This window comes from Coregonus clupeaformis, chromosome 27 (assembly GCF_020615455.1).
Source record: "Coregonus clupeaformis isolate EN_2021a chromosome 27, ASM2061545v1, whole genome shotgun sequence".
In the NCBI taxonomy this organism is placed as follows: Eukaryota; Metazoa; Chordata; class Actinopteri; order Salmoniformes; family Salmonidae; genus Coregonus; species Coregonus clupeaformis.
Window position 1 is genome coordinate 20,979,311 of NC_059218.1, and position 26,566 is coordinate 21,005,876.

General features: G+C 43.9%; 2 protein-coding genes across 4 annotated transcripts in view; both read right to left on the reverse strand.

The window, feature by feature from the left end:
* Positions 1 to 26: 26 nt before the first annotated feature.
* On the reverse strand, positions 27 to 11,721 carry LOC121541618 (ubiquitin-conjugating enzyme E2 G1-like). Its single transcript, XM_041850773.2, has 6 exons — positions 11,449 to 11,721; positions 10,850 to 10,952; positions 2,527 to 2,624; positions 1,841 to 2,019; positions 1,460 to 1,565; positions 27 to 1,257 (listed from the first exon to the last, which is right to left on the reverse strand). The coding sequence occupies exons 1-5, from the start codon at positions 11,489 to 11,491 to the stop codon at positions 1,479 to 1,481; spliced, it is 510 nt and encodes a 169-aa protein (XP_041706707.1). The 5' UTR covers positions 11,492 to 11,721; the 3' UTR covers positions 27 to 1,257; positions 1,460 to 1,478.
* Positions 11,722 to 16,405: 4,684 nt separating this feature from the next.
* Positions 16,406 to 26,566, reverse strand: part of LOC121541619 (serine/threonine-protein kinase ULK1) — a 62,171-nt gene continuing 52,010 nt past the window's right edge. For 2 of the 3 annotated variants that reach the window (XM_041850775.1, XM_041850774.1), the window contains exons 16-27: positions 25,827 to 25,970; positions 24,966 to 25,120; positions 24,783 to 24,854; positions 24,182 to 24,435; positions 23,710 to 24,022; positions 21,676 to 21,798; positions 21,299 to 21,483; positions 20,918 to 21,102; positions 20,585 to 20,703; positions 20,215 to 20,372; positions 19,635 to 19,770; positions 16,406 to 19,241 (exon numbers count right to left, since the gene is read on the reverse strand). In XM_041850775.1, coding sequence (XP_041706709.1) covers positions 19,186 to 19,241; positions 19,635 to 19,770; positions 20,215 to 20,372; positions 20,585 to 20,703; positions 20,918 to 21,102; positions 21,299 to 21,483; positions 21,676 to 21,798; positions 23,710 to 24,022; positions 24,182 to 24,435; positions 24,783 to 24,854; positions 24,966 to 25,120; positions 25,827 to 25,970 — 1,900 coding nt within the window. In that variant the 3' untranslated portion in view covers positions 16,406 to 19,185. The remainder of the gene's footprint in view (positions 19,242 to 19,634; positions 19,771 to 20,214; positions 20,373 to 20,584; positions 20,704 to 20,917; positions 21,103 to 21,298; positions 21,484 to 21,675; positions 21,799 to 23,709; positions 24,023 to 24,181; positions 24,436 to 24,782; positions 24,855 to 24,965; positions 25,121 to 25,826; positions 25,971 to 26,566) is intronic. The other variant, XM_041850776.1, reaches the window with a different exon arrangement.

Here is a 26,566-nt window from a genome sequence, read left to right on the forward strand (position 1 = left end):
TCGTTACATTTTGTCAAGCAACAAGATTAGTTTTAAAAACTTTATTGGGCTCAAGTTAAACAATGTGGGTGTAAAAACTCCTGCGATTTCACAACTCATGCCAGCCTTCACTCCACACAGGTGAATAGGTGGTACTACTATCAGTTAAATGAACTATTGCGCTACAAGTCTTATTGCTTGTTCTAACAATCCATCACCACTTCCATTATTTTGATCCTTTGCATTGCATGAATAACAACTTAAGCAACTCTAAAGCACCTCCTCTTGGATAGAAATTGTGCTATGGCTAATCTGCTTGCACAGGAGAAAATGTCAACTGGCATCACCTTATTCACATCCTTGACAGACTACACACAAACTACTTTCAAACAAAAAAGACAACCATCTGAAATGTGATTACTTTTCTTTCTGTACATGTTAACAGATGACCAAAGCTTAATTATTCACTCACAAGGATAGATGTAAAGGGAAAATGACACTGAACACAGACGTCCCTGAAAGAAATATCCTAGAAAGGAAATCAAGTATACAAACGTCACTGATAGTAGTACCTTAAGTACACAAAGGGGAAAACCCAAAGGACAAATCATTTGATATCTATGATATACAGTACATAATATTTACATACACAAAAAATACAATTAGAGCTGAGATCTTTATTACAAAAAATATCTGTTCCTCATGCTAATATTCTTAGTTTTTTTTGGGTTTAACCCAAAAAAATTATTGATCAAAAACCGAAGAAATGCAGACATCACTGGAGACGGCTTCCTTAGCTTACAGGGAAACAACTTAAGGCAGCAGAGTGTATTAACCCTTTTGAGAGAAAGGACTTTGCAGAACACTTTGGAAGAATGGGCTTCCAAACATAAAGAACAGGGGCAACGAAAGCCATTGTTGGTTGGTATTCATCTCTTCAATGACCACAAACGCTCCAAACTCCAATTGCATAAGAGACAAGACTAAAGTAGATGGCTCAGTGGCAGGTTGAAAAAGAATACACTCAAAAAAACATGCATCTTGAGTTGTCATAATTATCATTGAAATAAATAAAAGTCTAAGGTTTAGAAAACTGAGCAATAACCATGAGGGGATGTTTTTCCTCCCCACATCCACATGGAAGAAATGAGACGACCCTATTTACACAACTAAAGAAAAGGGCTGGCTTTTTATTCCACATCTTCCTAAGAGCAGCGCACTGGTGCAAAAGTCTTTATTGAAGAGTGACATGATGGATCTCCCGATGTTAAAATTTAGCTAAAAAAAGTAAAAAAACAGTTAGCTTGCAGACAAAATATAAATCAAGGGAAACGATAATCAAAGTAGCGACAAGACTGACGGGGAAACAAACAATGGAAGAATATGTACTATCCAGCCAAGGCACTGAATGGGTCTCAATTTCTGCAATGTGAGTGTGAGATTATAGCTGAGCGCTGTGTGGATCCAGAAAGGTACTCACGGTGTGTGGGGGAGGGGGCCTAGTCAAATGCCATCTCCTGACTCTTTCGTACACAGCGAGCCACCTTCCTCTTGAACTCGCCGCAAGGATCCTCTCTCCATTCTTTCTGCAGGGCACAACACAAATGTACATTAAAAACCTGCCCTTCACAAGCACTACAATCAACTAAACTGGTGGATTATCCCTCACTACTACCAAACATTTTGTTCTACAAAAACACAAGTCAAGATAAACTATATGAGCACTGAAAAAGCAGACATTTCACTTCTTGTTTCTATAAATTAATTGAGGCATAAAAAAAAAAAAAAAAACGTTCAGCCTTTTCTCACTGAATGGAATATATATTTCCCCCGTCTGCAAGGGTGTATGTCTGGGACTTACGGCTGCGTCCACATTGGCGGGCGAGTCGCCGTTTGGGTCGGCCAGCATTGAGATGACACTGATCATGATGGTCTCTACAGTGTGAATGGGCAGCCAGCGCTCCTCAGGCTTCTCATAGCCAAACTTGTCCTCACCGGGCTCGTGCAGGATAGAGATACACACGTCACCATTCTTTGCAACTGAAAGAGAGGAGAGGGGGAGTACAGGAATCATAAACTGTGCTGACCAGCTGACTAACACACATGTCTTTAGTCAGCTGTATAGTACATGGAACAAAACTTGCTTAAAACTGAAGATCTTCAATTCAAATGTCAAATCAATTTTTCTGTATGGATCTGAAACATGGAGAATACTTTGAAAATGCTGAACAAACTAAAGACATTCATTAACCACTGCCTCAGATGTCTTGTGGGAGTCTACTGGCCAGACACCATCAGCAACATCAGACTGTGGGAAATTACAAAACAAGACCCAATAGGAAGCACAACAAGGAAGTGTAGCTGGATAGGACACACAATAAATAAATCACAAAACAGACCTCAACATGGAACCCACAAGGAAAACACAAAAGAGGAAGACCTAGAACCACCTGGAGGCTAAGCACAGAGCAGGAGGTGTGCCATGGCAAGGCCTAGAGTGAATAGCACAGAAAGGGATGAAGGCGATTCATCAATGAAACCACTTACCATTGGGATGCCATATTTCTGTGATGAACTTCATCTTCGGAGGCCTATGTGGGTAGTCATGGGGAAAGGTCAGGTAGGCTTTAAAGAAACCACCCTCGCTGTAAAGAGACAAGGTGAGAAAATGAGTGTCACTCATACAGAGGTGCTAAGTGGCCGTCACTAGTTACCACAGCCACAAAGTCATAAACCCCACCTATTTCTACAATTTCTGTTCTTAAAAAAGGACCCCCCAGAGGAAGTTGCCACCACTATTTAGTTTCCTGTCCTAGAGATGACATGCAGATTTAAGTTCTACCTCCGAAGAATGACGAAGGCTACTTATACATATTCATGAATTGGTTGTGGGAATTTCCACATGGAGTTGATAAATAATAATAATAATAATAATAAGCCATTTAGCAGACGCTTTTATCCAAAGCGACTTACAGTCATGTGTGCATACATTTTTATGTATGGGTGGTCCCGGGGATCGAACCCACTACCCTGGCGTTACAAGCGCCATGCTCTACCAATTGAGCTACAGAGGACCACAAATAGGGCACTGACAGCTGTCAGTGTAGCTAGTTGGCATGCTAACCTTATCTAGCTCGCTATCTTGTTAACCTTACCTAACTAGCTAATGTCATCTGTTGCATAAAAAATATAAAAAATACTACACCGTATTCAAAAGATTAGCTAGCTGGCTCTGGAGCTGTATTTGTCATAAGCATTGATTTAGGGAAAACTATGCCACAGATGGAAACCACTGGCCTTTCTCAAAAGTTTTGGCATATTCCATAAATTGCGGCTGCGAATCCACCATAGAAATAGTTTGAAAGAATAAGATGAGGCTCCGGTATTATAGATAATAGGGTTGAATGGCAGGAACCCGGTTACCGAGATTAACCGCCCAAAACTGAGAGAAACCGGTAAATTATTATAAATTATTTATATGAACAGCATGGCGTGAAATGAAACGTAATTATATGCGATGTTAAAATCTGGCATCGCTAAGGCCTCTGCATGATGAATCAACACTCAGGGTGGGGACAGACAGCCCACCTCAGTATGGAGCGCAGTTCACAATGCATGTAGAGCTATCATCTCATCATGGTAACTTTTCTTCTTGTGACAGGTTTTATTTATTTAACCAGGTAAGCCAGTTGAGAACAAGTTCTCATTTACAACTGCGACCTGGCCAAGATAAAGCAAAGCAGTGCGATAAAACAACAGAGTTACATATGGGGTAAACAAAACATACAGTCAAAAATACAACAGAAAATATATATACAGTGTGTGCGAATGTAGTAAGTTATGGAGGTAAGGCAATAAATAGGCCATAGTGCAAAAGAATTACAATTTCGTATTAACACTGGAATGATAGATGTGCAGAAGATGATATGCAAATAGAGATACTGGGGTGCAAATTAGCAAAATAAATAACAATATGGGGATGAGGTAGTTGGGTGGGCTAATTTCAGAATGGCTATGTACAGGTGCAGTGATCGGTAAGCTGCTCTGACAACTGACGCTTAAAGTTAGTGAGGGAGATAAGAGTCTCCAGCTTCAGAGATATTTGCAGTTCGTTCCAGTCATTGGCAGCATAGAACTGGAGGTGTTGGCTTTGGGGATGACCAGTGAGATATACCCGCTGGAGCGCAGACTACGGGTGGGTGTTGCTATGGTGACCAGTGAGCTAAGATAAGACGGGGATTTGCCTAACAGTGATTTATAGATGACTTGGAGCCAGTGGGTTTGGCGACGAATATGTAGTGAGGGCCAGCCAACAAGAGCGTACAGGTCACAATGGTGGGTAGTATATGGGGCTTTGGTGACAAAACGGATGGCACTGTGATAGACTACATCCAATTTGCTGAGTAGAGTGTAGGAGGCTATTGTGTAAATGACATCGCCGAAGTCAAGGATCGGTAGGATAGTCAGTTTGACGAGGGCATGTTTGGCAGCATGAGTGGAGGCTTTGTTGCAAAATAGGAAGCCGATTCTAGATTTAACTTTGGATTGGAGATGCTTAATGTGAGTCTGGAAGGAGAGTTTACAGTCTAACCAGACACCTAGGTATTTGTAGTTGTCCACATATTCTAAGTCAGTCCCGCCGAGAGTAGTGATTCTAGTCGGGTGGGCGGGTGCAAGCAGCGTTCGGTTGAAGAGCATGCATTTAATTTTACTAGTGTTTAAGAGCAGTTGGAGGCTACGGAAGGAGTTGTATGGCGATGAAGCTTGTTTGGAGGTTTGTTAACACAGTGTCCAATTAAGGGCCAGATGTATACAAAATGGTGTCGTCCGCATAGAGGTGGATCCGAGCGTCACCAGCAGCAAGAGCGACATCATTGATATACACAGAGAATAGAGTCGGCCCCTCCATAGAGACGGCCAGAGGTCCAGACAACAGGCCCTTCGATTTGACACATTGAACTCTACCTGAAAAGTAGTTGGTGAACCAGGCGAGGCAGTCAGAGAAACCAAGGCTATTTAGTCTGCCAATAAGAACGCGGTGGTTGACAAGAGTCGAAAGCCTTGGCCAGGTCGATGAAGACGGCTGCGCAGTACAGTCTATTATCGACCGCGGTTATAATATTGTTTAGGACCTTGAGCGTGGCTGAGGTGCACCCATGACCAGCTCGGAAACCGGATTGCATAGCGGAGAAGGTACGGTGGGATTCGAAATGGTCGGTGATCTGTTAACTTGGCTTTCAAATACTTTCGAAAGGCAGGGCAGGATGGATATAGGTCTGTAACAGTTTGGATCTAGAGTGTCACCTCCTTTGAAGAGGGGGATGACCGAGGCAGCTTTCCAATCTCTAGGGATCTCAGACGTTATGAAAGAGAGGTTGAACAGGCTAGTAATAGGGGTTGCGACAATTTCGGCTGCTAATTTTAGAAAGGGTCCAGATTGTCTAGCCCAGCTGATTTGTAGGGGTCCAGATTTTTCAGCTCTTCCAGAACATCAGCTGTCTGAATTTGTGTGAAGGAGAAGCGGGTGGGGGGGGGCATGGGCAAGTTGCAGCGGAGGGTGCAGAGCTGGTGGCCGGGGTAGTGGTAGCCAGGTGGAAAGCATGGCCAGCCGTAGCAAAATGCTTGTTGAAATTCTCAATGTTTGTAGATTTATCGGTGGTGACAGTGTTTCCTAGCCTCAGTGCAGTGGACAGTTGGGAGGAGCTGCTCTTATTCTCCAGGGACTTTACGGTGTCCCAAAACTTTTTGGAGTTAGTGCTACAGGATGCAAATTTCTGTTTGAAAAAGCTAGCCTTTGCTTTCCTAACTGTTTGTGTATATTGGTTCCTGACTTCCCTGAAAAGTTGCATATCGCCGGGGCTGTTCGATGCTAATGCAGTACGCCACAGGATGTTTTTGTGCTGGTCAAGGGCAGTCAAGTCTGAGGAGAACCAGGGGCTATATCTGTTCTTAGTTCTGAATTTCTTTTATGGGGCATGCTTATTTAAGAGGAAAGCACTTTTAAAGAACAACCAGGCATCCTCTACTGATGGAATGAGGTCAATATCCATCCAGGATACCCGGGCCAGGTCAATTAGAAAGGCCTGCTTGCTAAAGTGTTTTAGGGAGCGTTTGACAGTGATGAGGGGTGGTCGTTTGACCGCGGACCCATTACGGACGCAGGCAATAAGGCAGTGATCGCTGAGATCCTGGTTGAAGACAGCAGAGGTGTAGAGGGTAAATTTGTCAGGATGATATCTATGAGGGTGCCCATGTTTACAGATTTAGGGTTGTACCTGGTAGGTTCGTTGATAATTTGTGTGAGTTTGAGGGCATCTAGTTTAGATTGTAGGTTGGCTGGGGTGTTAAGCATATCCCAGTTTAGGTCACCAAGCAGTACGAACTCTGAGGATAGATGGGGGGAAATCAGTTCACATATGGTGTCCAGGGCACAGCTCGGGGCTGAGGGGGGGATCTGTAGCAAGCGGCAGCAGTGAGAGACATTTCTGGAAAGGTGGATTTTTAGAAGTAGGAGCTCAAACTGTTTGGGCACAGACCTGGATAGTACGATAGAGCTCTGCAGGCTCTCGCTACAGTAGATTGCAACCCCACCCCCTTTGGCAGTTCTATCGAGACGGAAAATGTTGTAGTTGGGGATGGACATTTCTGAATTTTTGGTGGCCTTCCTAAGCCAGGATTCAGACACTGCTAGAACATCAGGGTTGGCGGAGTGTGTTAACGCAGTGAATAACTCAAACTTAGGGAGGAGGCTTCGAATGTTAACGTGCAAGAAACCAAGGCTTTTACGGTTACAGAAGTCAACAAATGATAACGCCTGGGGAGTAGGAGTGATACTGGGGGCTACAGGGCCTGGGTTAACCTCTACATCACCAGAGGAACAGAGGAGGAGTAGAATAAGGATACAGCTAAAGGCTTTAAGTACTGGTCTTCTAGTGCGTTGGGTACAGAGAAAAAAAAGGGGCAGATTTCCAGGTGTTGTAGAATAGATTCAGGGCATGATGTACAGACAAGGATATGGAAGGATAGCATCACCGGAGGCACCGATTGAGTCAGTCTCCGCATGTATGGGGGGTGGCACAAAGGAGCTATCTAAGGCAGGTTGAGCTGGGCTGGGGGATCTACAGTGAAATAGTACAATAAGAAATAACCAAAACCGCAATAAGCAAGGCATATTGACATGGGAGAGAGGCATAAAGCAATCACAGGTGTAATTCGAGAGAGCTAAGCCAACAGCTGGTAATGGTGACAAAGTTTGGGCTGAGGCTAAACATAAACAGGATGCGGTACCGTAAAAAGGAACAGTCCAGCAGGCAAAAGCTGTATAGCTGAGTTATCATAAGGTCCGGTGAACAGCAATAGGAGAGTCCGGAGGTAGTTCGGGGGTTGCTATAGCACTGGCGAGCAAGAGGCCACGGCTAGCATGTGCTAGTGGGCCGGGGCTAGCAGATGTATATTCGTGGTCGACGTCGTAACGGGAAGCCTGTTGTAACCACATCAGATGATTTCGTCGGCAGACCAGTGGTGTTGGATCGGCGGGGCTCCGTGTCAACACTGATTAGCCAACAACAACGTCCATTTGGTTGCAGCTAGCTAGCTGCGATGATCCGGTGTTAAAGGTCCAGTGATTCTGGCAGAAAAAACGATATGTTCTGGGTCGATAACGCACTGTGCAGACAGTGCAGACTGGCCGATAATAGTCCAGGCTAGAGCTGGCTGGTAGGTAGTGCAGGCCACGGACAATGGTGAAAAACCGCTAACAGTGGCTAATAGCAAGTAGCTAGTTAACTGGCTACTCCCGTCCGGTAGACAGAGAGGTAGATAGCCGGGATATGGGGCTAGCTCGAGGCTAACTTGTGCTTGCTTCGGGGGCAGTGGTGATTAGCCAAACAGCAATATCCATTCGGTTGCGGCTAGCTAGTTGAGATACGGTGTTAATGTCCAGTGATTCAGTTATTCCGGCAGAAAAATCTGATGTTCTGGGTGAAAACCGCAAACGGTGGCTCATAGCAAGTAGCTAGTTAGCTGGCTAGCTAGTTTCAACTGGAGATTCTAGATAAAAGGTAAGTCAATAATAGAATCCGTTCCACATTGAGTGAGGTGGGTTGCAGGAAAGTATATTTTGTAGAAGGATGAAAAGTGTGATAGGGAAATATAAACGAAAAATACAAAAAAAATGGCTATTTACACAGACACACAAAGAACACGACCGCACTGCTACGCCATCTTGGAACAAGGTAGGCCTTCATTTGCTGCAGCATAGCCTATGCTACAGTAATAAAGACAGAATGCGCGTCTAATTTACACATCTCCATCTGGCTTTCGGGGGTCACCTTGTTTTTTTATTTTTATTGTAAAGATACTTTTTTTTATTGCAGCTGCAGAGTTTTAAAACAGCCTATCACTCGCGAGCACAGTCTCCTAGCCTACCTCTTTCCGGTATTAAATTAAATGCAGTATTAGCCTTATATTTAGCTAATTAATGATGGGTTATGCATAATAAGCTTCTAATTTCTAGCCTCCATCTCTTGCGCAATACGCAAGCACCTGTGATCCGCTGGCCTCATTTAAAAAAACGCTCCTTACCTCTTGGAGCCTCATGCAGGAAAAGCAAGACGAGAATAGCTTGCTGGACATTATTATTTTTTGCATTTCTTATACCAATAGTCTATTCGAAGAGGGACGGAAGCTCTTTTTTGCTGAATGTTAAATACAGCAGCCAATAGAACTCACGGGTAGTATGAAAGAAAAGTGAATGCACGATGGCGGTAGGCTATAGCAGTTATTTATTCAGACCCATAACCATTCAATCTTTGTGAAGAGAAGTGAAAGCCTTCTGCATCTAATTCTAGTCCTATATTATTCAAGGATGTTATTAGAATGAAGATAAATTAAATATGTTTTGTTGTCCTCAACACTTGAAAGAGAGGAAGGAATGAAGCAACAGAGAGAGAAAGAGGAGGTAGGCTAATAACATTAGGGGAAATATTATGAAAGTGCCTTCGGAAAGTATTCAGACCCATTTACTTTGTTACGTTACAGCCTTATTAAAATTGCCCCTCCCTCCCCCCCACACAGTACCCCATAATGACCAAGCAAAAACAGGTTTAGAAATGTATGCAAATGTATTAAAAAATAAAACTGAAAAATCACATTTACATAAGTATTCAGACCCTTTATGCAGTACTTTGTTGAAGCACCTTTGGCAGCGATTACAGCCTTGAGTCTTCTTGGGTATGACGCTACAAGCTTGGCACACCTGTATTTGGGGAGTTTCTCCCATTCCGCTCTGCAGATCCTCTCAAGCTCTGTCAGGTTGGATGGGGAGCGCTGCTGCACAGCTATTTTCAGGTATCTCCAGAGATGTTCGATCGGGTTCAAGTCCGGGCCACTCGAGGACATTCAGAGACTTGTCCCGAAGCCACTCCTGCGTTGTCTTGGCTGTGTGCTTAGGGTCATTGTCCTGTTGGAACGTGAGCTTTCGCCCAAGTCTGAGGTCCTGAGCGCTTTGGAGCAGGTTTTCATCAAGGATCTTTCTGTACTTTGCTCCGTTAATCTTTTCCTCAATCTTGACTATTCTCCCAGTCCCTGCCGCTGAAAAACATTCCCACAGCATGATGCTGCCACCACCATGCTTCACCGTTGGGATGGTGCCAGGTTTCCTCCAGGCGTGACGCTTGGAATTCAGTCTTGGTTTCAACAGACCAGAGAATCTTGTTTCTCATGGTCTGAGAGTCTTTAGGTGCTTTTTGGCAAACTCCAAGTGGGCTGTCATGTGCCTTTTACTGAGGAGTGGCTTCCGTCTGGCCACTCTACCATAAAGGCCTGATTGGTGGAGTGCTGCAGAGATGGTTGTCCTTCTGGAAGGTTCTCCCATCTCCACAGAGGACCTCTAGAGCTCTGTCAGGGCAGCCAGCTCTAGGAAGAGTCTTGGTGGTTCCAAACTTCTTCCATTTAAGAATGATGGAGGCCACTGTGTTCTTGGGGACCTTCAATGCTGCAGACATTTTTTGGTATCCTTCCCCAAATCTGTGCCTCAACACAATCCTGTCTCTGAGCTGTCATGGCTTGGTTTTTGCTCTGACATGCACTGTCAACTGTGGAACCTTATATAGACAGGTGTGTGCCTTTCCAAATCATGTCCAATCAATTGAATTTACCACAGGTGGACTCCAATCAAGTTGTAGAAACATCAAGGATGATCAATGGCAACAGGATGCACCTGAGCTCAATTTCGAGTCTCATAGCAAAGGGTCTGAATACCTATGTAAATAAGGTATGTTTTTTTATTTTTAATAAATGTGCAAACATTTACACAAAAAAAATGTTTGCTTTGTCATTATGGGGTATTGTGTGTAGATTGATGGGGAATGTATTTAATTTAATCAATTTTAGAATAAGGCTTTAATGTAAGAAAATGTGGAAAAAGTGAACGGGTCTGAATACTTTCCGAATGCCCTGTGCACCAACTTTTTAAAGGGCAGGTAGTGAGTTCAGAATTCTATCACCTGAAGCATGCGCAGAACCATGTAAACACATGCACGAGCTCAGCAAGTATGAATGCCTCCTGCATTCATTTTTTAATCTTGTGTACATGCTTCAGGTGATACATCTGAACACATTACAAAAGTTGATGGAATAATATTTCATGTGGATATATTGTCTCACATTCCTACCTGCAAAAGGACCAACCACATGGACAACCGGTAAAGTAAGGTAAAAAATATTTGTATTCAACTTTCTGGCTTGTAGAGGTCGTGAGGAAACTTTCCTGATCCTAACGCTCATTTATCCCCAACGTTGAATCCAACGCAATTCAACGTGGGGTCTCCAGGCTATGGCTTTAAACACAGCAGGTTTGTAAAACACTCACAATAATGTATCTTGAGGGCCAATAACAACCACCTCCCACTGATGGATGTCATCGTCGTCTATGAGACCGGCAGAAAATCCCTCCACAGGGTTCTTGTTGAGCTCTAAAAGGGGTAAACAAACACGCTGACATTATTACCCAATACCCACCCCTGAAAATGTGCTCTACTTGCTGCCATGCCTGTTGTCAAGCTTTTCATAGACGTCAGTCTAGAACTCAGCTAACTAACTAGGTAACGGACCAGTTAAAATGAAAATTGAACGTTATTTAGCTTGAGGAAATTAACTAGTGTGGCTATGACTACATAAATGGCACACTTTTCTACAAGTCTTAGCTAGTTAGCAAACGTAACGTTACCACCAGTGTTCTGTTTTGCTAGCTAGTTAACTAGCTAACAAGATGGTCTGTCACGTTAGCTAGCTAGCTAAACATACATCAGCTGGGAATTTGCATTGCGTACTAGCCGTAGCTAAGTCGACATTTAAATACAAGTAAAACAAATACTATTTGATTACAAGTGGTTAGCCACTAGCTAGTCAAGTTACACGTAACTACCACACTTTTCCAACTCGGCTTAATTTAGCTAGGTGCTAGCTTACCTGCCAGTTGTTTTCGAAGCAACAGTGATGATTGATCAGTCATTTTATGTGGATTAGCCTACCTATAAAGATAACGACCTGAACTGCCTCCAACATAAAATATAACAGAACAAAGAATGTGAGAGAGACCTAGCTAGCTTGTTACCGACGTTTGAACAAGGCCTTATTGGTTAATCGTTTCACACAGAGGCACAGCTTGCTACAACTAGGCTAGCAAAATCCCCAAACACCGCATGCGCCCTACTCCGCAAGAGAGAAAGAGGTGCAAGCCTTACATCAGGTTTACCCAACTGCGCGAGTGATTTTATTTGGCCCAACATTATCTGAGCAAAAAAAAAGTTTATGATTGTTTATTGTTGGACATAAGACTATAAAACACAAGCAAATCAGCTCCAAGTGATTTGAATGTTGTAAATCTATTCCAAAGTATTCCATTTATATAATAACAAAACAAATGTTGGACATAACTGTTAAAACACCATCTCCAAGGGATTTTAATTTCGGAAATCTGTTCCAAAGTTTCCCCACGCATAATAGAGATATGTCATCATATATAAAATGTAAGCAAGGTTTGAAATGATTTTATTTTAGCCAAATATATCTGTTTGGACTTCTTGCGGTCAATTTTTAGTCTAGAAATTATTTTTAATTATGTTCCGACCCCCTGACCATCCGCTTAAGAAAAAAAACGGCCCGCTGCTGAATCTAGTTGATGATCCCTGCTGTAGACTGTTGATCCTGTTCCCATGTCAGTCTCTATGGTGGACCATTCTTGATACACACAGGAAACTGTTGAGCATGAAAACCCCAGCAGCATTGCAGTTCAAGGCACAAACCGGTGCGCCTGGCACCACTATCATACCCCGTTCAAAGGCACTTACATTTTTTGTCTGGCCCATTCACCCTCCGAATGGCACACATACACAATCCATGTCTCAATTGTCTCAAGTCTTAAAAATCCTTCTTTAACCGGTCTCCTCCCCTTCATCTACACCAGGGCTCTCTAACCCTGCTCCTGGAGAGCTACTGTCATGTAGGTTTTCATTCCAACCCTAATCTAGCACACTTGATTCTAATAATTAGCTGGTTGATAAGATGAATCAGGTGAGCTACAACTTGGAGGGTAGCTCTCCAGGAACAGGGTTGGAGAGCCCTGATCTACACTGATTGAAGTGGATTTAAAAAATGACATCAATAAGGAATTATTGCTTTCACCTGGATTCAGTGGTGGAAAAAGTACCCAATTGTCATACTTGACCATTTTCCTGTCCTGCTAAGTATTCGAAATGTAACAAGTACTTTTGGGTGTCAGGGAAAATGTATAGAGTAAAAAGTACATTATTTTTATTAGGAATATAGTGAAGTAAAAGTTGTAAAAAATATTTAAATTATTTTACACCACTGCCTGGATTCACCTGGTCAGTCTATGTAATGGAAAAAGCAGGTGTCCTTAATGTTATTTTTTTTTTATACTCAGTGTATGTGATCATATACAAATGTAAGCAAGGTTCAAAATGATTGTTTTAGTCAAATATTACACTGAACAAAAATATAAATGCAATATGCAACAATTTCTAAGATTTTACTGAGTTACAGTTCATATAAGGAAATCAGTCAATTGAAATTAATGCATTAGGCCTTAATCTATGGATTTCACATGACTGGGAATACAGATATGCATTTGTTAGACACAGATACTTTTTTTTTTTAAAGGTAGGGGCGTGGATCAAAAAACCAGTCAGTATCTGGTGTGACCACTTTTTGCCTCATGCAGCGATGCAATTCAGGGAGGTCTAAAGAAACAAATCCGACCACCGAGCTAACCAGGAAGAGCATGACGTCTTCAGCGAAAAGATGAGCAGTTGGAAAGGGAGTAAATCCCGATGATAGTGAGGATAACAGCTCGGATGAGGGATCGGAAGACGATGATGATTCAGGAGAGGAGGACAGCGGATCAGAAGAGGAGAGCAATAAAGAGGTCAAGGCCGAGGATAGAATAGACGCCGGAAGGGAAAGGAGGGGGAAAATGGAGTCCTTAGAGAAGGCAAGAAACAGATATAGGTTTGGAGAAATGAGGTATTATCATAAGGAGATGTAAACTTGGATGAATGAGGAGGAATGGAGGGAAAAAGAGAGGCAGAGGAGGTCTAAGAGAGAGATGGAGGAAGATTGTGAGTTTGAGTCAGTTAAAAATGGCGGGAAAAAGGGAGAAGGTTTGTTAAAGAAGAGTGGTAGGAAATGTAAGCAAAGTGAGCTGAAGACAGGAGTAGAAATGGAAGTGAATGAGGGTGATGTATCGGAGGTGGAAGGTGTGGTGAAGTACTCGGAGCCCGAGGATTGCACAGTGGGTCATGATAAAGATGAGTCTGTGACAGTAGGAGTGAAGTTTGTGGAAAAAATGGATCCTTGCCTTTTGGCTGATCCAATTGTGGTTTCAAGATGGGTGAAAAGAGTGTTGGGTAAAGTGGAATCGGTGAGGGTAACCAGAAGTGGTCTAGTGATAATTGTTTGTGTTTCTGTTGGGCAGAGGGAGAAGGCGCTCAGAGTTAAACAAATGGGGGAAAGAATTGTGAATTGTTTCGCTCTTAAGAAAAGGGTGCTATTGAGAGGAGTGATTACTGGAGTAGCAGTGAATGTAAAAGTTGACCAACTGAAGGAGATGATGCCCGGTGTGTGTGATGCTCGTCGTTTGGTGCGACGTAAACAGGGTGGCGAGAGTGGGGAAACAGAAGAGTCATTGTCTGTTCTTTTGAGTTTTGAAGTTGAGTCTTTGCCTGAGAAAGTGAAGTTAGGATATATAAGTTATCCAGTGTGAGCATATGTGCCGAATACCTTAAGATGTTACAGGTGTCAAACTTATGGGCATGTGGCAGCAGTGTGTAGGAGGGAGATTCCAAGGTGTGAGAAGTGTCCAGAAGGGCATGAGACAAAGGAGTGTGAAGTAGTGGGGAAAGTGGTGGTGTGTGCTAATTGTAGGGGTGGCCATGGGGCTGGGGATCAGACATGTCCAGTGCGAGAGAAGCAGGTTGAGGTTTCCAGGGTAAGAGTAGAGAAGAAGTTGTCATATGCGGAGGCAGTGGAGAAAGTAGAGGAAGATGGGTCAAGGGGGAGGGATCCTGAGAGGAGTGGTGTGAGTAGTAGATCTGTACCAGTACAGAGGGATAAACCAGAAAGTGATATATGGTTCAGCAAGATTGGATTTTTAGCGTTTATAGCAATGGTTATTAATTGTACTGCAGGGATGGAACTAAAAATCGAAGAAAATTGAGGTGGTGGTGGCAGCTGCAGAGAGATATTTGGGTGTGCGAGACTTGACAGCAGAAGAGTTACAGGGAGTGTTAAGTGGTGATGTCCCATCAATTCAGGTTGAGTGCATGAGGTAGGTGTGAGTGTATTTAAACAGTGGAGAAGGGTGGGGTTAATTATTATTTGTAGTGTTGAAGGTGTGAGTGTAGTGTTAGATGGTAGGATATTTCTTTGCTTTGGTTTATTTTAATTTTCAAGGAAAGATAAGGGAGTTGAACTCCAGTCTAGTAGGTGGCGGTAATGCAACAAATTGGATGCCAACCGCCGTTAAACCTCATTGAAGAAGAAGAAGATGCCTCATGCAGCGCAGGCTGTTGATTGTGGCCTGTGGAATGTTGTCCCACTCTCCTTCAATGGCTGTGCCAAGTTGCTGGATATTGGCGGGAACTGGAACACGCTGTCGTATACGTCAACCCAGAGCATCCCAAACATGCTCAATGGGTGACATGTCTGCTGAGTATGCAGGCCATGGAAAAACTGGGACATTTTCAGCTTCCAGGAATTGTGTACAGATCCTTGCGACATTGGGTCGTGCATTATCATGCTGAAGCATGAGGTGAAGGCGGTGGATGAATGGCACGAAAATGGGCCTCAGGATCTCGTCACGTTATCTCTGTGCATTAAAATTGCCATCGATAAAATGCAATTGTGTTCGTTGTCTGTTGCTTATGCCATAACCCCACCACCACCATGGGGCACTCCGTTCACAAGAGCAAACCACTCGCCCACACAACGCCATAAACGCTGTTTGCCGTCTGCCTGGTACAGTTGAGTTGAAACCGGGATTCATCCGTGAAGAGCACACTTCTCCAGTGTGCCAGTGGCCATCGAAGGTGAGTATTTGCCCACTGAAGCCGGTTACGACGCCGAACTGCAGTCAGGTCAAGACCTTGGTGAAGACGACGAGCACGCAGATTAGCTTTCCTGAGACGGTTTCTGACAGTTTGTGCAAACCCACAGTTTCATCAGCTCCCTCAAAACTTGAGACATCTGTGGCATTTTAGAGTGGACTTTTTGTCCCCAGCACAGGGCGCACCTGTGTAATGATCATGCTGTTTAATCAGTTTCTTGATATGCCACACCTGTCAGGTGGATGGATTATCTTGGCAAAGAAGAAACGCTCACTAACAGGGATGTAAAAAAATGTGCGCACAACATTTGAGAGAAATACGCTTTTTGAGCGTATGGAACATTTCTGGGATATTTTATTTCAGCTCATGAAACATGGGACCAACACTTTACATGTTGTGTTTATATTTTTGTTCAGTGTATATCGGTTTGGGCTTTTTGTGGTCTTTGCAGTCTACTAATTATTTTTAATTATGTTCCGGCCCCCTGAAAATGTGTTCAAGAAAAAAAATCGGCCCGCGGCTGAATCTAGTTGATAATCCCTGCCATACAGTCATTGGTGCAAGCAACAAGTGCTGTTGTTTGCATGGCTACCACAAAAAATACCTTGAAATTGTAACATGCCAATGGTTACAATTAGCATATCAACGTTATAATTGTAGAAGTAGACTATTAACATCCTTTCAAATACATTTAAGAGGTTTTGTACCTCACCTCCAGAAGTATGACACTGTTTTATATCCTAGAAAGTTAAAGTCCCAATCAAATGAACCACCAGTAATAATCAACATACACAACCGAATTCCTTTCACAATTTTATTTCTGCAGCGCCTTTCAAACCAGAAATGATACATCACACACAGACATTGAAATAGTGTGTATCATTTTTTTATTTTTTTTTACAGGCTTAAATGTACAGTCAGAGATATAGCTCCAACAACAGTCTAGAATTGATAGTAGGGAACGTTTGTATTTCTAATACTTTTCTTTGGATGGGTGGGGAAATTCTGTCCATGCTTTGTAATATATACACATTCAGAGCAATAACTTAATTTACTATCCTTATTTACAAGTGATACTGAAATAGTAAGGTAAATATGCAAATCAGCAGTGTGGAATAAACTTTCAGGTATACTGCATATATAATGCATAAAAGCAAAACTGCAAACATCTTAAGTTGGCAAAACCTTGTTTTCAGTGATATCCATTAAGTGTCATGTAAGCACTGGAGTGCAGATCAAGCTTTTACTTCATGAGCCTTTTCAATCAACCTGCCTTGTAAGTTGTTGTTCTTCTACAGAGTGATTTATACAACATATGTTGCTTTAGATTCTTACACAACATTAGGATGGCTGCTAGGCTACTGGTTGTAAGAAACAAAACAAAAAAGTGAAACATGCATAAATAAAACCAAGGACTACCATTGCCTTGCTACCAGCCACTCATTGAACATTTCCCATTTTATAAATGGGCATATGGGTCACTAGACATGACGATATCATTAATCTGGGATGTATAATATAAACTAGACCTTTACGCTGTATGCTTATGCAACAGAATTTCAGAGTAAGATAATTTTTTTAACATTTTGCTGACTGGTGAAAGGAAAAGGCAAGAAAGCATCTATGGGCAAACCAAAATATTCAGACAATCTTCACAGGGGAAAATGCTCCCCTGCTCTTGTTTCTGTTAGTTCCCTGTAGTGAGGAAATATAAAAGCCATTCACTCTTTCACAAAGTTTCACACAAACGCATACACAAAACACACAAGCTTCTTAGAGTGGGTAGAGGTTGCCTCTAACCACTGGTCCATTGCACGGTGAGATATTTTGTCTATCCCCTAATGGTTATTGTTGGGGATACAAGCTGTGGTTAGGGAAACATCCACCCACCTCAAATATAAATTCAACAACCGCTCCACTACAATTCGATACATTTGACTGCTTTTCAAAATCCAACACAAGCATCAGTCCTCATTTTGTCTATTCAATACAACCAAAATCTTTTTTAGTGTAGCTTTTTTAAATTATTTTTTTCACAAAGGCACCTTTCAAAGTCTAATAGCTTATGACATTTCCCTGTCAAGATTAAGACAGCCATCACACTTCAACATCTGACAATGAATAAACCTAAAACAAAACTGCCGAAAACTACAATAAAAACCATAGAAATAACTCCAAAACTAAAACGCTCTCCAAGCATGTACATCTTATAACTCACCCTCACACTTCATTATGTACAGTACTGATAAACCTCAACACAGTGCAATAACACCAGTAATCATTGACAGGTGTAGTCCAGTCCGGCAACTCTACTGCTAACAAGTTTTACAAGCAGCCCTACATTCAAACTGATTGTGATGGCTGTACTCCATAAGAGGTTTGAATGGGAAAATATTAAATAAAGCTCAACTAAATCTCATGTGTTTGGTCAGAGATCAGTGCCAATTGGTTTCTTTTCCAATTTTGGCAATATTCCTTTGTCTAATTTGTCTACAAAGTGATATTCCTGGCCTTTTACTGGTTAAGAACAACTTTAGGAAATAATAATAAGATGATGAATCACCTCAAGCACTCTGACTAGTAAGCTGAATGGGGAGTATGTGGTTCCAGCTGTTCTTCCAACATGGCTGCCATATCAAACACTGGTCAAAGGGAAATACTCAGCGAGGCCCATTTCCTGTCCATATTGAATATCCTGTCAAAGGCCCAGTGGCACAGACAGCAATCCTTTCTACATTCTCCTGTCTATGGTCCAAAAACCTACCTACTGGGCCCAAAGCCCTAAAGGGCAACATTCTCATTCTTAATATGGCAAACGTAGCATCAATAAAGTGTCAGACAGGGATAAATAAAGTAAAAAACTTCTGTATATGGTTCTATCACAGGAATTTACTTTAGGCAAGGTCAATAACTGAAAAATACATATTTTCTACATACAACTCAAAATGTACACACACAGGCCCGTGGGCTGTGACAGGCCATGCAATTGGGATAACGCTCTTAAACTCATCTGGTTTCCCTGAAAAACACACAAAAAATATATATATTATATTTTTACACTGAGTGGCTTCTTATATAGTGAGACCTCATGTCTTAGGAGTGAAGGTTAATTTGTGATTGCTTAGCGCTGAATTACTGACAGGATCAAATGGAGCGTGACTGACTGCAGTAGAATCCTCCTGCAGACAGCTTGGCTGTGTTGGTCAGGGTAGCGTTTCTGACGGTAAGAGGCTGTGTGTGTATGGGGCTCTGCACAGAGCTGAATAGCTAACACAGTCAGTCCGTTTAGTGGGGTCCTGTCTGACACACAGAGGAGTGCGTAGTTTCCCCCTCATCTCCAACATCAGTTCACCTAAGTGCGCTTGGTGGTGGGGCAGACACAGAGACCACCAGTCCAGAGTCTACCCAGTCCAGACTACAGGCACTTCTTAACACACACCCCACCGGCTGACATCTCCATGGAAACTACAGGGTGGGGGGAAGATACAGCATTGGTTGGGAGGTTGAATGGGCATGGTGGTGCCTGCCCAGAATGAGTGACATTATTGCATAGCAGCATCACGGGTGCTGAGCAGAGTCCTCAAACACATAGCCCTGACTGTAGAGCTGTGAGGCGACGCTCAATGCATTCCTTACCTGCAGAGAGAGAAAGTAGAGGTAGTATTATTCATTGATTGATGATGTCAAAGGGACAACTCACTAAGCTACCAGTAAAAAATATCAGCCAAAAGTGTCCAATTACATTTGTGTAGTCATGGAAATAAAATCATGTTCTATACAGGTAGCCTAGTGGTTAGAGTGTTGGGCCAGAATCCGAAAGGTCGCTGGTTGAAATCACTGAGCCGACAAGGTGAAAAAAATCTGGCAATGTGCCCTTGAGCAAGGCACTTAACCCTAATTGCTCCTGTAAGTCGCTCTGGATAAGAGAGTCTGCGAAATGACTAAAATATAAAAAAATACATATATGCTACTCCAGTTCAGGCTAAATGGATGTGGTGAGTCAGAGGTGAAAGTTCCGAGGTGACTCACACTTGCTGACGCTGAGGATGTCGTTTTGCTCTGTGAGGAGCAGGGACAGGCCCTCCATCAGCAGCAGGGCCTTGTGGTAGCGCAGCACCGACTCCTCTCCCTGGTGGAACATTTCATCCAGAGCAGCAGCCTGCACCTGGGGAGGGGAGGAGGGGGGGCAGATGAGGTAGTGGGAAAAGTCAGAGGAAAACTGGCATGATACAGGTTTGTATATGGGTTTGAATACAGCATGGGATTCCATTTGGCAGTATGGCTGAATAATAGCAAAGAGCTATTATTCAAATATCACCTTATTACAGCTACACGCTATATGCAGTGATCTTAAACATGTAGCTGTATAAATGGTGCAACGAGTCAACCACAAGCCGAGTAGAGAGGGCGAAGAAGAGATCAGGGGCCGTATAAAGCGTCTCAGAGTAGGAGTGCTGATTTGGGATCAGTTTTGCCTTTTGGGTTACAATGAATAAGATTACATGGACCTGATCCTAGATAAGCACTCCTACTCAGAGAAGCTTGATACATATGGCCCCAGATGCTGAGATGACAGAAACAGTTGAGCTAAACACAGTGTCTCTCTCACCATCTGAACAGTGTGGCTAAACAGCAGCCTCTCGGCGGTGATGGTATTGATGTGGTCCATGAGGCGGTGCTTGCGGGAGAAGAAATGCTCCAGCCCTGCGTTGAGGGAGCGGCAGAATGACACGCTGGACTTGTACAGCTCGTTCAGCCTCTTGACCACTAAACACACAGTCACAGAGGAGAGGGCTGAGTGGAGCCGTGTTCGCGTTGGAAATAAAAACATAGAGCAGTCCTACTCCACAGCAGGGTTGGGCTCAAGACATTTTTTACTGATACATCTGCCATTTGAGTGTAATGTTATATCCTTCTGGACATTTTGGCTTTTAATTTTGGCTTTTAATCAGCCGTGTTCTAAGGTTGTTGGCTCTTACCTTGTTTGACAGTAGCAGAGGGGTACAGTTTTCCCTGTTTGATGCACTCCATGGCTGTGTGCAAGGCAGACGACAGAAGCTCTGCAGTCTTCATGTACAACACCAGCTGCTCCGCATAGCTGAGACACACACACGTACACACATCAGAGTCATGGTTTGTAGCTAACGCTACAGTCATTGCAAAGTGTCTCTGAATCGCAAAGTGAACAGTAACCAAGTCTGACTTGCTTTTATCGTCCATTTGTAAAGATCTCATATTCCATGAAAAGGAAAGACTCTAGACAAAGTAGTTTCAGTAACAGTGGTTTAGCTTCATTAGCTGGTAGTTTTCACCTCCACTCCCGGCTGAGGGAGCTGATCTGGTCAGCCACTAGGCTCTGCTCCTGCAGGAGGGAGGGTGGGGAGGTGTCCCCCTGCCCCGACCCAGCCCCAGTCCCCCTGACCCCTGCCACCTCCATCAGACAGCGGGCAAAGTCCAGGGTGAAGCGCAGGCTCCTCAGGGTATCTGTGTGCTCCTGCTGCACTCAGACAGACAGAGGGAGAGAGAGAGAGAGACAAAGTCACACACATTGAACGTCATAAAATATAGCCTACAGGCAGATTGGCGTTCTTCAAAACAGAGACAGAGATGAACAGACAGAAAAATCATGCAGAGACAAACTCAGAGAAACAGAAACAGCAACCCCACATCCCAACCCCTACTCCTCCTCTCACCTCCATCAGTGTCTCCTCTGGCAGCTCAGGGGCCAGGAAGCTAACAGGTCCCCCCATGTTGGCTGTGATTGGGTCTGTGAAGCTGTAACGTGGTCTGGAAGGACCCTCGAAGCCGTCCAGATAGGTGCCTGTCTGAAATCGGCTGGTGAAGGACCCCACTGGGCTTATGGAGCTGGAGGAGCTTGCTATAGAAAGAAGGGGTTAGAGCATGGAAAGTACCTCAGAACAGGCCCTTGATGGCACTTAGTCATGACTGACAGTCATTTAACTGACATAGAGTAGTGTATTGTGCATTTATTGCCACTAAGATCAGCATCCCTAGAACTCTATATTGTATTTGGATGCTGTGTGGAGCAATGACAATCAAATCATCTCACCTGAGAACTGTCTGGTCCTGGAGGGCTGTGGCGGGATGCTGCCGCTGGGTGGGGAGCCCACAGTGAACACCACCTGGGCTGGGCGGACTGAGCCTGCAGCCATGGCTCCACCACCAGAGGGCGCTGAGGACAGAGACACAGCACTCATCAGACAAAACACAGGGAGGATGAATCATGGTAATGATCTAGCTACATACAGTGGAGCAAGTAGTCATTTACCCTGGTAGTTAGAGTGTTACTGCTTTAAACATCCTGTTTGCCCATATTGTCATCAGAGCAGTAGACGTACAACCTTTACCATCCCCATTTAAAACCTACAACAGGGATATTCAAAACATCATGTTTCACTACGCACCCACGTGAGCTGTAGAAACACATTTCAGTTTCTATAGAAAAAAGGAATGTTCCATTAGAGCTGGGGAGTAGCCTTGGGGTGGCCTGTGTGGACACAGGCCCACCCACTGGGGAGCCAGGCCCTGCCAGGTCCACCCAATCAGTAATACATTATTACAAATATATATTTACATAATATATTATTTACATAATATTTACAAATATATTATTACAAAAATACAATAGTCCTCAGCACCTTAGAACCAACTTCTCTGGTTTTAAACGGCCTATGTGGCATCGATATGAATCAGAAACATTAATTCAAAATAGTGTCCAAATTTACTACAAAGTGTAAATAGGATAATTTTGGTCATAAAGTCAGTCTCGTCCAAAACTGAGTTTTTTAAGTGAGTTCGTCACGACTTACTGGAGGGTTGGGTATGGATTACGATCATGTCCATTTGCCCAGTAACACAAGATAAGCAGCTGTGCTGATTGCGCTCTATCAGCTGTGCGTGCTCTATCCAATCATAGCAGACAGAACCTCCAGACAGTGAGACAGACTTGCCCATTACACGGCGCCTCAGGCTTGTTTACATAAGACAACACCTCACCAATGTTATGTTGAAATAACCCTTGGCCCTAAGCCCTTCATGGAGTGGTCACTTGCTGATGTTTGATAGTGTCAATCCCTCGAGTCTGCCACTTATTGGGGCAAAATTAGAATTGAGATGATCAGAGCGCATTTGTATCCAACCGCAACTTGTCAATATTCCAAAACCCATTTGCGAACATCTTGTGTCCCCCCGCGACCTGTTTTGTAACATGATTCTCTATGCAACACTGTCAAACAGACGCACACTCTGGTAATAGGTAGTGAGAAAGTTGTAAAAAACAAAACGGCACCGAAGCACACACGTCGCCACTTGCCAGTGACTTGATAAACCGATTGTGGCCTGGCTGCTCAATATGTCTGCTAGCTACTACCGTACTTGCTAGCTTCATTGACAAACACACAAGTTGTAACTTAGCTAGCTAGCAATTGATTTTGCTTTATTTAAGATAGTTTGGCAGCTTGCATAAGTTGTAGACATGTTATTGTTTTCTCAGAAATCAGTCCTTTCCCTACACGATAGACTTTATTCAGGGCACCGACTAGTTTTTCCATGCACGTTTTTTTTCTTGAGGAAGTGGCTGGCTATGTTGTTGCTAGGGTGATTCAGTAGGGACAAACAACAGTACCTGCCAGGATACGATATTCGAACATAACACACCCACATCAAACCACACCCCCAAGACAACTCTCGTTTGGCTTCAGTCATGGCAGCTAGCATTTCTTAATGAACAATCTTCAAAACGAGGCCAAATCAGGAAGCTCAGTCACCCATTAAAACGTTTTTGTGTTGGAATTGACTCCTGTGGCACTTTACCTAATTGATACTGTGACCCCAGTCTAAAAAATAAGTGATGAAATATGCACAGCTCTGCTGACCTTGAAGCTCCAACTCCTAACCCCCAAACAGATCTATACTGAGTGACCCACATCCATATAAAGGGAAAAAAAGTCGAGTCAGTCAGTCACTGCAATATTGACTATCTAGTCAACTTCGATTGGTGAACATAACAGCTCTTTATGCTTTAGTCATTCAGGTAGACATTTACTGAAGGGTAAAACTTGGTGAACAGGTCCACTATGCCCACCTGTGATGTCTATGGCTTCTCTGTCAGAGCTGAGGTTCTCACTGCTGCCGTGCTCCCCCAGCGGCCCTCCAAACGCAGCCATCAGCAGCATGTCAGACAGACGACCTGCACTCTGAGACCTGCCGAAGCCCTTGTTGTCCTCTGTAGTCCTCTGGCTGTATTGACCAAGCTGGCCAGTAGGCTGCTGTCCTGGGTCCTTGTGGTTTGAGGCAGTCCTGCTGCCGGGCGGGGCCAGAACCAGACCCTGCTGGGCCAGGAAAGTCACCAGGTTGGGGGAGCTGGGAGGTTTTGGGAACTCAAAGGGTGGTATGGCCTGTGGACAGGATATCAGTGTCAGATGCAAAGTAGAGTCTAGAGACTATAGACAGTGGGATTGATTGTTTAAAGCCATAGTACAATTGCTGAATAGTTCAGTTTCCTCTAAAACACAGGCATAGGTATTGTACTAGCTGTGTCCAAAACATGAACTCACTCTAGAGGGGGATCCAAGGATGGTGGAGAGGGGGCTGCGCTGCATGAGTTCACTCAGCCTGGGGGAGGAGTGCAGGGGCCGCATAGCCATCATGCCTGCCTGAAGGTTAGCCACCACGGGGTCCGAGTGCTGCTTCCTGATTTTCTGCCTGCCGCCACCGCTAGTGGCCTCCAGAAGACAGGGGGCACTGTGGAGCTGGGTGCCCAGGCCTTGCTTCTGCTGAGGGGGAGGCCGCGTGTCGGGGAATTGGAGAGCTGGAAAGGGACAGGGGTTAGAAGTTAGAGGGTGGGTCATAACATGGACAACAGAGGAAAAGTCCAGCACAATGTCATCTTTACATTATAAAGATGAGTTACTAACTATACAGCTGAAGGAAAGACACATGGAAGTAAAACATCTAAAGGTGATGGTTGCTTTAAGTCAGGTTTAAACCCCACTGATCAAGCCAACAGGAAGTGAATAGCCTTGGGCTACCACAGAGCAACTCCCCAATGCCCCTGGCCAGGTTAACCATTTCCACCACTAACAAAACACTAAAACAGTCAGCCCAAAAGTTGGCGGGACGGACAGGGAAGGAGGGAGGGGAATTCCGGATTCTCACCTCCGCCCCGCGACCCCCCGCTGCCCGTGCCCAACGGGCATGCCTGTCCTGGCAGCTCAGGGATGGTGCCCACTTCAGATACAGAGGGAGACGAGAGAGGGGGATGAGAAAGAAGAAGAATGAGAGGAGAGAAAGAAGAGAGGGGACATTTTATGACACATCAATGCACTCTGGCAGACATACCTTGAGGAGAGAGCTGGAAGGGTCTGGCCCCTCCTACAGACAGCCTGCGGGGGCCAGCCAAGGACCCGTGGCCTCCTGGGTAAGGCGGCGATGGGCCAGTCCTTCCGAATCCCAGGGAACTATTGCTGCTGCACCGGCGCACCGGGGTAGACAGCCTGTGGCGGGGGGAGGAACATAGTCGTCACAAAATAAGACAATATTCCCTGTTATCTCCAAGCTAGCAATGTTACTACTGTGCCACAGAAGAGACTGCATGTTTATATAAGCTTGTGTGTAAGTAAGTAATGCATGCATATGTATACGGAGTGTACAAAACATTAAGGACACCTGCTCTTTCCAAGACATAGACTGACTAGGTGAATCCAGGTGAAGGCTATGATCCCTTATTGATGTGACTTGTTAAATCCACTTCAATCAGTGTAGATGAAGGGGAGGCAACAGGTTAAATAATTATTTTTAAGCATTGAGACAAATGAGACATGGATTGTGTATGTGTGCCATTCAGAGGGTGAATGGGCAAGACAAAAGATTTAAGTGCCTTTGAACGGGGTATGGCAGTAGGTACCAGGCGCACGGGTTTGTGTCAAGAACTGCAACGCTGCTGGGTTTTTCACGTTCAACAGTTTCAGTGTGTATCAGAAATGGTCCACCACCCAAAGGACATCCAGCCAACTTGACACAACTGTGGGAAGCATTGGAATCAACATGGGCCAGCATCCCTGTGGAACGCTTTCGACACCTTGTAGAGTCCATGCCCTGACGAATTGAGGCTGTTCTGAGGGCAAAAGGGGGGGGTGTGCAACTCAATATTAGGAAGGTGTCCTTAAATGTTTTGTACACTCAGTGTATGTATATACTGACTGTGGGGAGCCGTCATGGCTGAGGGAATGAAGGTTCTGCTCCATGCGCTGGTAGTTGTGGACCTGAGTGGGAACAGGAATGGGCACCGACTGACCGTAGTTACCATAGTTACCACAGTTACTGCCAGAGAACTCACTTGGCCGACTGAAAGAAGAGAGAAAGCGGGAGTTAGCTACGTTTAACCATTCCCTGTCTGATCAATACATTAACAAAGAGAGTGAAACAGCAAAAATACTGAGAGAATAGTAACAGACAAAACATCTATGTAATAGTGAGAGAGAGAGAGAGAAAGAGAGAGTGAGAGAGAGAACGAGAGAGCATTGTGAGCCCTTGATTAAGGATTGCTTTGGTAGAGAGGGGAGATGATGATCAGATTGACCTACTGAATAGGGCTGGGAATTGCCAGGGACCTCACGATACGGTTTTAATATTATCACGACACTTAGGTGCTGATACGATGTGTATTGTGATTCTCACAATTATCACAATTCTATATGTATTCCAATTCGATCATGCAATTTTCTTTCTATTTGATGTTCCAAAAATATTGCTCACTGCTGCAGAGAGAAGAGAGAGCCAAGAGAAAATGAGTTTTGATCAGTCATGGAAATAAAAGTGCTGAAAACGTATTGGCTCACTATTTTAAAAGAAAATGGAGAACAAGCTATAGGATGAAAAATAACAAGAGCCAACTAGCGCTAGCTAAAGCTATCTAGCAAAATCGATTCCTCCAAATCGAT

Coding starts and splice junctions, on each gene's coding strand:
- LOC121541618 (XM_041850773.2), bottom strand. CDS start 11,491: ATGACTGATCAATCATCACTGTTGCTTCGAAAACAACTGGCAG. Junction 2,625..10,849: donor GGCCCTCAAGATACATTATT/GTGAGTGTTTTA, acceptor GTCTCTTTACAG/CGAGGGTGGTTTCTTTAAAG. Junction 2,020..2,526: donor AGAAATATGGCATCCCAATG/GTAAGTGGTTTC, acceptor CCTCTCTTTCAG/TTGCAAAGAATGGTGACGTG.